The sequence below is a fragment of the Nomascus leucogenys genome, chromosome 3 (assembly GCF_006542625.1).
Source record: "Nomascus leucogenys isolate Asia chromosome 3, Asia_NLE_v1, whole genome shotgun sequence".
Classification (NCBI taxonomy): domain Eukaryota; kingdom Metazoa; phylum Chordata; class Mammalia; order Primates; family Hylobatidae; genus Nomascus; species Nomascus leucogenys.
Genome location: NC_044383.1, coordinates 37,834,091 through 37,847,536, shown reverse-complemented (window position 1 = coordinate 37,847,536; position 13,446 = coordinate 37,834,091). Strand labels below are relative to the sequence as shown.

The 13,446-nt window shown below is 41.1% G+C and overlaps 1 protein-coding gene across 2 annotated transcripts in view; it reads left to right on the top strand.

The window, feature by feature from the left end:
• Positions 1–13,446, top strand: part of ENTPD1 (ectonucleoside triphosphate diphosphohydrolase 1) — a 116,420-nt gene that overhangs the window by 58,401 nt on the left and 44,573 nt on the right. For both annotated transcript variants that reach the window (XM_030809161.1, XM_030809165.1), the window contains exon 2: positions 8,575–8,702. In XM_030809161.1, the coding sequence (XP_030665021.1) occupies positions 8,575–8,702 (128 nt within the window). The remainder of the gene's footprint in view (positions 1–8,574; positions 8,703–13,446) is intronic.

The following is a 13,446-nucleotide window of genomic DNA, read 5'->3' as shown; positions in this document are numbered from 1 at the left end:
TTACCTTGTCTTTCTACCTTTCTTTTCATTCTCACCCCCACCCCTTCCCTTCCTTCTTATTTCCTGGCTCTATTTTCTTGCCTGTGTCTCCCAACCCAATGTCCATGTTATTTTTCCTCCTTCTTTTTTGCCTTTTGCCCTTTAACTAACTGGTTATCATTGAGGTCTTTATGATCAAAGTTGGTCTTTAGCTGTTGTGTTTCTATTGATATTTGTGCCGACTTCTTTAAGTAAAATATAGGCAGGAAAAAACCCGCTAAATGAAACTGCTTTATCCTTGAATGTGATTCTGGATTGGTTAATTAGAAAAATATGGGGTGGGGGTAGAATAAGACCTTTCCATTTAGATAGAATTTTGGACTAGTGCTTTTGCATTGGGTCAGAAAGAATAAAACTGAAAAATTTCTATGCATCTTTAATGCAGGACAATGATTTAAGGCATTGAAGCGGAACTGAGACACTTGGATCGAATCCCTGTTCTGCCATGTGTAAGGTGTATGACTTGGGCAAGTCCCTTAAGCTTCCTGAGAAACACAGTCTCAGCCTTTTGTCACTTAACTGTAAGCTTCTGACTGTCAGGGATCAGATTCATGATTTCAAAAGGTAGGACATTGGTGTCCTCAGTGAGAACAGTCCAGACAACCCTTCCAGCCAAATCCTCAATGTTGGTCACTTTTTATTTCTGGATAATGAGATTGGCTACCACATAACAGTACTGGTAGCACAGCCCAGGCACTGTATGAGCCTCAGTCATGTATTGTAGGGTAGGGTGGTGGTTAAAAGCCTGGACCTTGAAGCCGGAATGCCCGTGTTTAATTCCTGGCCCTGTTACCAGTGGCAGCTATCTGGGTTACTGACAGCGTATCCATACGGGTCTGCAGTAACCTCAATTCTTGCCTCGTCAGAAGAAACAATTTGAGGAATATAAAGTAGAAAAAGAGACTGAGTCAAGTTTCAGAGCAGGACTGGAAGTTTATTGAAAAGGCTTTGGAACAGGAAAGAAAGGAAAGAACCCTTGGAAGAGATCCAAGTGGGCAACTTGGAGAACAAACAACGTGTTCAACTGTGATCCTAGGACTTTATAGGCTGCCATCTTGAGCCCTTTTCCCGTGATTCTTCCCTCCTTACCTGCACGCGCAGTGCCCTCCTTACCTCCTTGAGCACACAGTGTGTTTAGGAAGTTGTGTGCATGCTCATCTGAGGCTTTCTTTCCTTTTCCGGTGGAGTGCTCCTGGCAAGTCATCTTCCACCATTTATCTCTTAATGTACATGCCCAGGAAGTTGCTTCTCCCTGGTGCTTGAATTCAATTAACACTTTAATGTTACAGCTGTGGATCGGCAGATTTTCTCTCCCTGGCTCCAGCTGCCAAATTATCATTATTTTAGAGAGGCAATGTGATAATTGTCAAACCATCACCTGACATTTCTAGTTGGTGGGAGAGAAGAGCCCTTTCCTGCCATGTCTGTCTAACTACCTGTAACAGTGCAACATTTATGTCAGTGTAACTTTGGGAAGTTACTTAATCTGTCTGTGACTCAGCTTCTTCATCTGTAAACTAACAATAATGGTAATTATAATAGTGACTGTGAGTGTGACTTTATTTGGAAATATAGTAGGGTGTTCGGAGATGTAATTAAGCTAAGGATCTTGAGATGAAATCATCTTGAATTTAGGGTGGGCCCTAAATCTGATGACTGGTGTCCTTATGAGAGAAAGGAGAAGGAAACTTGACACAAAGAGCAACAGGGGAAAAGGCCATGTGAAGACAGAGGTGGAGATTGGAGTGATGCAGCCACAAGCCAAGGAATGCTAAGAAGCTGAAAAAGACAAGAAAGACATCTCCTCCAGAACCTTCAAAGGGAGCATGCCCCTGCTGATACCTTAACTTTTGGACTTCTGGCCTCCAGAATTATGAAGGAATACATTTCTGTTTGAAGCCAGCAAGTTCATGGTAACTTGTTGTGGCAGCCCTAAAAAACTAATACAGATTGCATAGAGAAGATGGTAGTATTATGTGCACCTTATAGGATTGTAGTGAAAGCTAAATTAATGGCTGCATTTAAAGTGCTAACAGTAGAATCTGGAATATAGTAAGAACTCTTTAGTGTAGGCTATTATTGTTGTTAGCTCATTGAACCTCACATAGCAACCCTATGAAGCAGATACTATTGTGACTCCCATTCTGCACATGAGGAAATGGAGGCTTACAGAGACTAAGCTAAGGTAAGCTTATCTGAACTCTGCTCTAGCTTGAACCATCCCCCAGAAGTCTGTGGAGTTTGCCTATCTGCTGATGGATCCTGATGACTGTTGGCTCAGTGACCCTTCCTGATGATGGTCTCTCAGAAAAGACTCTCCAGTGCTGAGCCATCAAGAAGTCTAGAAGGCATTGAGAAGGCTGTCTCATGTGATTATGTTTACTCCTGGATGCGTCTGCCCAGACCTGGTTTTGGCACAAGCTCTGCTCTGATGGAGCCAGGCTTTGTCCACACTTGGCTGTGTGGCCTGACCTCCTTTGGGTAGCCTCAGCACATCATTACCACAAGAGGCAGGGATGTGCCACCCTAAAAGGCCACACCCTCTCTCTCCAGTGACTTCAACAGCCCCCAGTGGTTCCTTGTTCACCCCTAAGTTGCTGAGCATAGATTATATGAATGACTTTAGAAGTAAGTCACATCATTCAGAATAAGGCAAAGCCCTCACTAGTGCCCTCAAGGCCTTGTGAGCAGGGGACCCCACTGATCCTCTGACCAGTTCCTACTACTCTCCCCTCAGGGCCTTTCTGTGTACAGTTCCAATTGCTGTAAAGCTCTTGCCTCAGAGGTATGCAGGTTTTCTCCCTGTGATAGAAATCACCTTCTCAGGCCAGTCCTAATCACCACATCCTTCCTTTTTACCTTCCTTGCTTTTTCTTCCTCCTCAGCACTTAAAATTATGTAATACACTGTAAATTTTATTTGTTTATCTTGCTTATTGTATTTTTCTCCCAACTAGAATATAAGCACCTTGAGGATAGGGACATTTCTCACTTTGGGTTATTGCTGTAGCTCAGAGCCTAGGGCAGATCTAGTTCATAGTAATAATGTATTCAATAAGTAATTATTGAGTGACCAGTTGAAAAAATGAATGAGGCATAGTCCCCTCTCCAACAACTATAGAACTCCCAAACTGAAATGGTTCAAACTATATCTAGAGGTAGCACACGAAGAGAGGACTACTGACATAACTGAGCTTTGTAGAGTATAGGGGGAACATAGCTTCCAACTGAGCTTGATTTTGAAGGAGACAAAAAGACTTGGAGAATGAGGGGAATGGAATTACAAATGAAGGAAGTCCCACACTGAAAAAAATTCAGAGAATCTAAAATTCATTCATTCATCCATCCATCCATTCATTCATTCATTCATACAGCATGGGATATACCAATGAACAAGCCAGAAAAAAGTCCCTGCCCTAAGGAGCTTACATTCTAGTAGTCATAATGTCAGGAATTCTCATCTTGGACCCAAACAGATCTGTTGGTTGGAATGGTAAAGTGGGAAGGGCTGAAATTTCTGAAGGGCTTGGAGGTCTAGATAGACCAGTGTAGCTTTCATCTGGCACACAGCAGGCCATAGGTTCTTGATAAGGTAGAGTCTTAGGAATGTCAATTGTGGAAGATTTCTACAGCCACATGAAGGAGGGATTCTGATAGGGAAGAGAATTAGGAAGTGTGGGAGTCACCAGAAAGGGCCATTGTAGAAGATCAGATATGAGGTAAGGGTGACTGGAATCAGGGGATGTGGATATCACTATAGAAGAAGGTGGGTCTAAGGGGCTTGGGATTAAATAACTGAGAAAGGATCTTCAAGCCCCTGAGTGTGAGAACAACCTACATATGTATCCTCAAGAAGAGTTCCCTGATGGAGAGGAAGAAAGGTAGCAGGGGTGGTGTGGAGACTTTGACTCTGGGAGTTGGAGGAATGACAAGGCCAGATTAGGACCAGTCTTCTGAGCTTCAGTGATTGTTCCATCATTAGGCTATGTAAACACAGGAAGGACCACAACATTCCGTGGATGTTTGCTCACCAATGCTTGTCCACATTTGCTGTTTTGTTCTCTATATGACAAGAAAAGTTTAGTCCAGATGTGACTCATAACAAATTGGAAACAATTTGAATCTAGTCAGTCACATTGGATCTGCAAAGCAAAACTTGTTTTTGCCTGAAATCCACCACATCTGTCAACACCCCAAATCTGTTTATTCATGGAGTAAAATTTTAAGATGTTATATTTTTGTTATCACAGAGTAGCAATGCTGGGATTTCTCTGTACAATATAATTTTGACTATGGACAAAATTAAATAATTTGTTTGTTTGTTTTGGAGACAGGGTCTCACTCTGTTGCCCAGGCTAGAGTGCAGTGGTGTGATCTTGGCTCACTACAACCTTGGCATCCTGGCCTCAAGCGATCCTCTCACCTCAGCCTCCCAAATAGCTGGGACTACAGGCACATGCCACCACGCCTGACTAATTTTTGTATTATTTTTTGTAGAGACAGATTTTCACCATGTTACCCCCCAGTCTCAAACTCCTGGACTCAAGCGATCCGCCCACCTTTGCCTCCCAAAGTGCTGAGATTACAGGTGTGAGCCACTGCACCCTGCCGAGATTAAATAATTTTGATTTTCACCTTAGTATGATTATAACTGGACATCATGATGGCTGTTTCTATAAGAACCAAAAGAACCTTTGCTTCCTTTGATTTGTATAAAAATCTTGAAGGTGTTTTTCCTCTGACACAGCTAATTGGCTTGAAATCAGCCTGTGTTTTTTCAAAGCTTGGGTTTCCTTCAGTTTTATCTCTCTGTCAGGTGAAGAGTTGAAGTTAATATTACCTTGCTCTCTCACTTTAAGCCGAAAATTCCTCTCCCTTGTCATATCACGTGAAAAGAAAAAAATGCAAAGTAAGTGGCAGTCTTAAATTCTCCAGTACAGTAAGCCAATTCAAAGGGAAAACAATGACAATACTTTGCCATTGGATATTTTTGGTATCATTTGTTGAAATTCTGTTTCGAAATACCATTTCACATTGTATGACAGAAACCACATTTCTGTTATCCACAAGGCAAATTAAGGGCTTTTCAGGGGGAAGACAATCAATGTGAATTTTCCGTAATAGAGCTTGACTGTGGCAGTCATGGGATCTGAAAGCACTCTGGGGGTCTAAGAAGAAGGGGCAGTTACCTAAGTAATTCTCTTTTCATGAGCACATCCAAGATATGTCAACCTGTACCCCACCTCTAGCACCTCTTCTTTGGCACCACTTCTGAGATGACTCTCCTGCTTCCTGGATGTGATCAGGGCTTTTGAAAACTGGCTGACATATAGTCCATGGAAGACAGCATTTTAATTACTGCTTTCTGGGTAATGTAGTCAGTTACATAAAAAACAAACTTAACCATTGTGGGTTCTTTTGGTAATAAAAACATTTGAAAAATCATGTATGAAAAATTCCTAAATTTTCTCTCTGACCTAAAAATCTTTTTCTTATTATATCTTTAATAAGAAATAAGAGTAGGATGAAAGGCTTGCATATATTCTGGTAACCTCGATATCATTGCAAAAGCTGGGAAAATGTGGAAAAGTGTACATCTAACTCCTCAATGACAAGAAGTTAGTAAATTTTCTCATTAGGAAAAGGAAGAAACAATTATAGTCACATCAAGTTGGTTCCCACCTCTGGGTTCTTGTAGTTTCTGTTCCTTCTTCCTCTTATGTTCTTACTCCCTCTCCAGGCTGGTGTTTTCTCCTCAAATGTCACCTTCTAGGTCTCGGCTCAAATGTCATCTTCTGAGAGAGGCTTTCTTGACCCTCAATCTGATACCTTTCCCTTCATTCCCAATTCTACCGCAAGTCACTCTATCACGTTCCTTGGTTTGAATTTCTTCTTAGCACATATCGTGACCTGAAATCACCTATTTATGTGCTGCTTTTCTGGTTTATCTGTCTTGCTAACTAGATTGTAAATTCCAAAGAGCAGGGGCCTTATCGGTTTTTCTTTTTTTATTGTAGTAACTTGGATGCTAAGAATAGTGCCTGAAATGGCCATGGAAGGAAAATGAGATAGCAAGATTGTCATATTTACAAAAACAAAAGAAGTTAACAGGTAGACCTTGTTGAATAGCTTGAGGGAGTAAAACATTCAAAATTTTATTATGGTAGAAACATTGCTACAGTTTGTTTGTTGTTATATTTATAATTGGTTGTTTTATTTATAATTGCTTATCTAAAGGACATGCTGCTTAGGGCTATGTTTGTCAACATCACAACGCTGGGAACCAAAGCCCTTAGAGGGTTCTTTTCCAGATTCCAGAACACTGGCATCAAAGAGGACATCTCTCCCATACCAGTTTTATCAGGATGTTTTAGATTCAAGTAATGAAAATCCTGACTCTAATTGGGTCAAAGCATAAGTCTTATGGAAGGTTGGGCTCAGCATTTGTTGATTTAGCAGCTTAAAATGCCATCAAGGACTCACGTTCTCTACATCTCTCTGCTCTGCTATCATTGGATGTTATCCCTTCCAGGCAGGACAATGTTTGAGGATGAAGAGAGAATGTTTTCTTTTTTCCCTAGACTTGCCCCAGAAGACTTCCTCCAGGGTCACATAGGCCATAATTAGGTGGCATACCCATTATTAAACCAGTCACTGGTGAGGGAATGAAATTACACAGACAAGTCCATCCCTGAGCTTGGGGGAAAGGCAAGCATCTGAACAAAATGGAGGTTCTTTTGGGAAGGGAGAAGCAGGGAAGTGCCGTATATTTTATCTGCTCTTCCTTGTTTGGAAGCAATAGATAATGATGTTGCTAAAACTTTTTCTCCTAAATTTTGTATTGTTTGGCCTGGTGGGTAAAGACTGCCTCAAGATTCTGGGGATTGAGGTGGATTGGAGACCCATACCTTAATCCAAGCTTAGACTTGGATTATCCAAGTTCAAGCTTCTGCTCAAGAGCTTCAGGGAGAGCTCCTATTTCAGTGCCCAGCCAGCTTCTACTGACAAAGGGGAAAGAGAAAGAGGAGACTTGGGCTCCTCTTTTAGCTTTTTGATCCTACCCTCTGTTCTTAGAGAAGTATAAACTATTCTAGAGAACTCATCTCATTTCCATATGCTTTTAAATTATGTTATCTTGTCCTTTCTTCCCAAAGCATAAGAAAAACGTCTGGGAATAGTTTGGGGAGTTGAGAGAGGAAGAGGTTGAGTTGTCAAAATGGAGGGAATGGTGCAACCATTTCATTTCCTATTCACTTCCTCTATGCAATCTGTTTACATCTGACCAAAGTAGCTTTTGCCTTTTTTTTTTTTTTTTTTTTTTTTTTTTGAGAGGGAGTTTCGCTCTGTCTCCAGGCTAGAGCACAGTGGTGCGATCTTGGCTCACAGCAACCTCCGCCTCCTGGGTTCAAGTGATTCTCCTGCCTCAGCCTTCTGAGTAGCTGGGACGGCAGGTGCACGCCACCATGCCCATCTAATTTTTGTATTTTTAGTAGAGACGGGGCTTCACCATGTTGGCCAGGATAGTCTCAATCTCTTGACCTCATGATCCACCTGCCTCGGCTCCCAAAGTGCTGAGATTACAGGCATGAGCTACGGCGCCCGTTTTTCGTTATTATTTTTTTGAGATGGAGTCTTGTTCTGTCGCCCAGGCTGGAGTGCAGTGGCGTGATCTTGGCTCACTGCAACCTCCGCCTCTGGGGTTCAAGCGATTCTCCTGCCTCAGCCTCCCGAGTAGCTGGGATTACAGGTGCCCACCACCATGCCTGGCTAATTTTTGTATTTTTAGTAGAGATGGGGTTTCACCATATTGACCTGGCTGGTCTCGAACTGCTGGCCTTGAGATCCACCTGCCTCGGCCTCCCAAAGTGCTGGGACTACAGGCGTGAGCCGCCGTGTCCGGCCACTTTTGCCTTTTATATAATTCTACTATTGGAGCTTTTCTAATGTCCATGACAGAATGAGACTAAAGACAAAATAAATAATATGAATTATGATCCAAAATGTTCAACACTCCTCAGCCTCTATGCCATTACCAATTGCTTACTATATAAGGGTGGTTTAAATGCAAGGAGTATGTATGTCAAGCCAGGAAATGTCATGGAATAGTGGGATTTGTTGTTTGATGATACATTCTTAATACTTTTTAACATCATAAACATTTTGTGGTAGATTTCAAAAATGAGGAGGGGTATTCTTGTTTTTTGTTATTTGTTACTTCTACCTTCATAGATCTGTATGAACTGTTAAACAGCCAATTTGGGCTCTTCTCACTCCTCATTCCATATCTGATCACTGACCTAATTTTGTCCTTGCCACAGCCACTAACTCAGTCTTGGCCTTTGTCAAAGTACAAACAAATCCTTTTGTTCTTGAATTATTTCCCAATTACTTTGTAAGTGCCTCATTGATAAAAAGATTGGCTTTTAATCTGTCTCTGATGTCTCCAGGTAACCATTACAAGACCAGACAGAAAGGGGAGGAAAATCAGTGTTTTTGATTTCTTGTTGGTATTTTTTTCTTCTGCTTTTGGTTTTAGAGTCTAACGTGAAGACATTTTGCTCCAAGAATATCCTAGCCATCCTTGGCTTCTCCTCTATCATAGCTGTGATAGCTTTGCTTGCTGTGGGGTTGACCCAGAACAAAGCATTGCCAGAAAATGTTAAGGTAAGTCAAATATGTGTGTGTGTTTGTATGTATGTAAGAGGGGATCTGGGTGGGACAGATCCTCCTGTAAGGGGGAGGAGGGTTAAGGTATGTAGAGCATAGGGGTGGAGTTGAGGTTCTAACAGCCCAGGAACAAGTCAATTTCCACCGGATTAGGGGAATAAAATGGAAATAGGTGCTCATTCTAGAAGAGTAAATGCCTTGAATCATTAGTGATGGGAAGTTAACTGCCTTTATGATTGTTTAGTAAACTCATTAAATTGATACTCTAGCAGAGATGAAGGCTTTATTCACCTTATCCAGATCTGTGTAATACTATGCCAAGATTCTATATTCTAGTATATTTCCACTTCTTCATCATGGGTGAATCACAATACTACACTCTGTTATTTTTACTTCATTATTATCACTATCACCAAAACAATAACGTTTATTATACAACTCTGTATAAAGTACACTGGAAGTCACAGATTGAGGAGAAGACATGTTTCTTATCTCCAGACATAGTAAAGAATCAACAAAATCAATAAAAGCAAATCAGAAAACATATACGTGTATCAAGTATAGTCATTTGACATGAATTCATGGATAGGCAGATTTCTTGTGACATTTCTACATTTGAACAACTAGTTAATATCATTAAAGATCATTAGGATCATTAACTTTAATGTATTTCTGTTTTCTTCCCAGTTCATCAAAGTAAAATTTCAGACATGAATATCTCACAAGTACTTTGTAATATGGTCATTATATTTTTTAATCTGTTAATTAAAAAGCATGTGGTAAATAAAAATTTATACTATAAATACACCATTTTAAACTTTCACTGAAATTATAGTAAACAAATATATAAGGGCCCGGATGATACCAATATGCTAATAAGCATGTATGTACACGTGGGCAGTAATATATCCAGAAGTTAACTTGACCGTGGAGGCCTGGGAATACATGTGTAGAAGTATATTCTCTTGTATTTGAAGATGTTGAACTGGGAGCCTCTGAAACTTTTGCCATCCACCCAAATCACTGTATAGCAGAGGCGTGGGTGTCACACTGGCATCTTTTTGTCAAGTTCAACCCAGTGGTGCTGTGTACAGCAGTCCCTTTGTCAAGACAGAAGGCTGATACTATCTCATTGTTAAGGGTTGCTTGCCTTTTAATGTTGAGTAATGTTGTTTCCTTGGCAAAACTTCACTCACAGTTGAAGCCTCATGACATCTTGGTTCCATTATTTGTTTACCAGCTCCAAAAATACATGGTTGCCTTCTTAATTTGACCTTTTTACATGTTCAGTATTGCATCATTGGAGAGGGGGATGCCTAGGAGGCAAAATCCATGACAAACTTGAGTTATGTTCCCAAGAATATGTGTGGTCATGGACGACCTTCCCTCATTCACAGTGGTCTCCTTTAAGTCTCTTGTGCTTCTGCATTGTTATATGGGCCTGGCAAAATGGAACAAGGTCTTTGGCATTCTTTAAATAAAAGGTAGGAGTATTGAAGAGCAGTCATTGGCATCTGAAGTGAATCTTTTTAATAATATCACTGATTTATTTTATACAAAGATAGTTTTATATATGCAAACTAGCCATTTGTTGACGTTATATAATAATTTTAGTAAGATTCCTGGCATATATTGGGGGCAAAATATTTCAGGAACTTGTATTCTGGTGATGGCTTTAAACCAGATGTGCTGTCCAATTTGATAGCCACTAGCCACATGCAGCTCTTTAAGCTTAAGTCAATTAAAATTAAATACAATTAAAAATTCTGTCCCTCTGTTGCACTAGCCACATTTCAAGCGCTCAATAGCCACACATGGCTGGTGGCTACTGTATTGGACAACACAGATATAGAATATTGCCTTGCTGTAGAAAGTTCTATTGGACATTGCCACTTTAAAGCATGCTCTTGAATGATAACTCTGAAGTCATTCAAAACTAAGTTTAATGAATAAGGTGTATGATAAAACATTTTATAAAATCTAGAATAAGTAACAAAAAAACTTTTTTTCTTGCATGGTTTGTAAACTAGTACCAGGATCATCCCAAATATCATGGGCTACTAAACTGGTTTGAGTAGTTTATTGAAATAAATATATTTGCTTCCAAAAATGACCATTTAAAATATAACACTTATTTGGATATTTGTACTGATACATGTGTTTTTGGTTGTTTTTGTTTGTTTGGGGTTTTTGTTTGTTTGTTTTTTGAGATGGAGTCTCGCTCTGTCACCCAGGCTGGAGTGCAGTGGCGCGATCTTGGCTCACTGAAAGCTCCACCTCCTGGGTTCATGCCATTTTCTTGCCTCAGCCTCCTATGTAGCTGGGACTACAGGTGCCTGACATCACGCCCAGCTAATTTTTTTGTATTTTTAGTAGAGACGGGGTTTCACCATGTTAGCCAGGATGGTCTTGATCTCCTGACCTTGTGATCTGCCCGCCTCAGCCTCCCAAAGTTTTGGGATTATAGGCGTGAGCCACCGCGCCCGGCTGATACGTGTGTTTTAAGAACACACAATGACATGACTTTATGACCATACCTCATTCAGCAGTTCTTCATTAATTTTTTATAAATTTATGCATCAACAATTATTTATTGCACTCCAGCCTGGCTGACAGAATAAGACTCAAAAAAAGTAAATAAGTCTCAAAAAAAGTAAAATAAAACATATTCATTGTCTGTGTTAGGCACTGGGCTACACAATAGGGACGCCAGTATATAGATATGACTGAGCTTACCATCTGGGGAAGCAAACATATTTAATAACACAAATTATTAATTGTAATTGTGATAAATTGCCACCAAATGAAAGTTTTGGGGCTAGGTAAGTCTTCCCTGAAAAAATGATACTAAAATAATATCTGAAGAATGATTGGAAGTTAGCTGGGAAAGACGTAGGTAAAGGGTAATCCAGGCAGGGCCGAGCACGGTGGCTCATGCCTGTAATCCCAGCACTTTGGGAGGCCGAGGTGGGCAGATTGCCTGAGCTCAGGAGCCTGAGACCACCCTGGGCAACATGGTGAAACCCCATCTCTACTAAAATACAAAAAATTAGCTTGGTATGGTGGCGTGTACTTGTAATCCCAGCTACTCGGGAGGCTGAGGCGCGAGAATCACTTGGGCCCCAGAGGCGGAGGTTGCAGTGAGCCAAGATCTGCCACTGCACTCTAGCTTGGGCTACAGAGTGAGACTCCATCTCAAAAAAAAAAAAAAAAAGTATTCCAGGCAGAAGGAAAGCAGGTGCAAGAGTCCTGAAACAAGAAGGAGTTGGATATCTCCTAGGAACTAGTTGGAGAGCAGGAATGGGCCACGTGTTATATAAAGATGGGGAGGTAGGTGGTGCACGCCCTGCAAGACAGGTTGAGGATTTCAGTTTTAATCCTAAGAGTAGTGGGAAGCTAGTGGTATGATCAGATTTGTTTTTGCAAAGATCACTCTGATTTCAATGAATTAGAGGAGGATGAGATGTAGGAGGATACCAGGAAGAGGCTACAAGAAAAATTTGGAGGAGGGGGAGCCTTTGGGTTCAATTTTTGAAGAATTGTTTTGAGTGTTGGAAAGCCAGTGGGAAATGTCAAGAAAGCAGTTGGATAATCAGATTTGGACCTTTCTTTTCTAAGCAGATGTCTACTGCTGTGCTCAATAAAAATATAAAACAAGTCAAATTTTAAATTTTCAAAGAGCTACATTTTAGAAAGTAGAAGAAAAGAGGTGAAATTAATTTTAATAGTATATTTTATGTAGCCCAATGCATCCAAAATATTATTTCAACATTTCATCAAAATAAATAATTGTTGGCTGGGCATGGTGGCTCACACTTGTAATCCCAGCACTTTGGGAGGCTGAGGTGGGTGGATCACGAGGTCAGGAGTTCAAGACCAGCCTGGCCAACATAGTGAAATCCCATCTTTACTAAAAATACAAAAAAAATTAGCTAGGCGTGGTGGTGGGCACCTGTAGTCCCAGCTACTTGGGAGGCTGAGGCAGGAGAATCACTTGAACCTGGGAGGCGAAGGTTGCAGTGACCCAAGATCACACCACTACACTCTAGCCTGGGTGACACAGCAAGACTCTGTCTCAAAAAAAAAAATTGGTTTTTGTTTTGTTTTGTTTTGTTTGTTTTTTGAGATAGAGTTTCACTTTGTAGCACAGGCTGGAGTGCAGTGGCACGATCTTGGCTCGCTACAACCTCTGCCTCTCGGGTTCAAGCAATTCTCCTGCCTCAGCCTCCTGAGTAGCTGGGACTACAGGCACGTGCCACCACGCCCAGCTAATTTTTGTATTTAGTAGAGATGGGGTTTCACCATGTTGGCCAGGATGGTCTCCATCTCTTGACCTCATGACCCGCCCACCTCGGCCTCCCAAAGTGTTGGGATTACAGGCGTGAGCCACCATCATGCCCGGCCAAAAAAAAATTGTTAATGAGATATGTTACATTCTTTTTTCATACTATCTTCAAATTTTAACTTATGGCATATCTCAATTCCAACTAGTCACATTTCAAGTGCTCAGTTGCCAGCTATCTGTTACCCTGGTTAAATAGCACAGGCCTAGATTAAAGCTATGTCTCTGATGGCATTGATTGACTGAAGCCTTAGAAATGGATGAGGTCATCTAGGACGGGGTTATAAAATGAGAAGAGAGTCAAGGTCCAAGTCCTGAGAAGCTCTATCATTTAAAACAGGGGTCCCCAAGCCCCAGGCCATGGACCAGTACAGCAGGAGGTGAGCAGCAGGCGAGCGA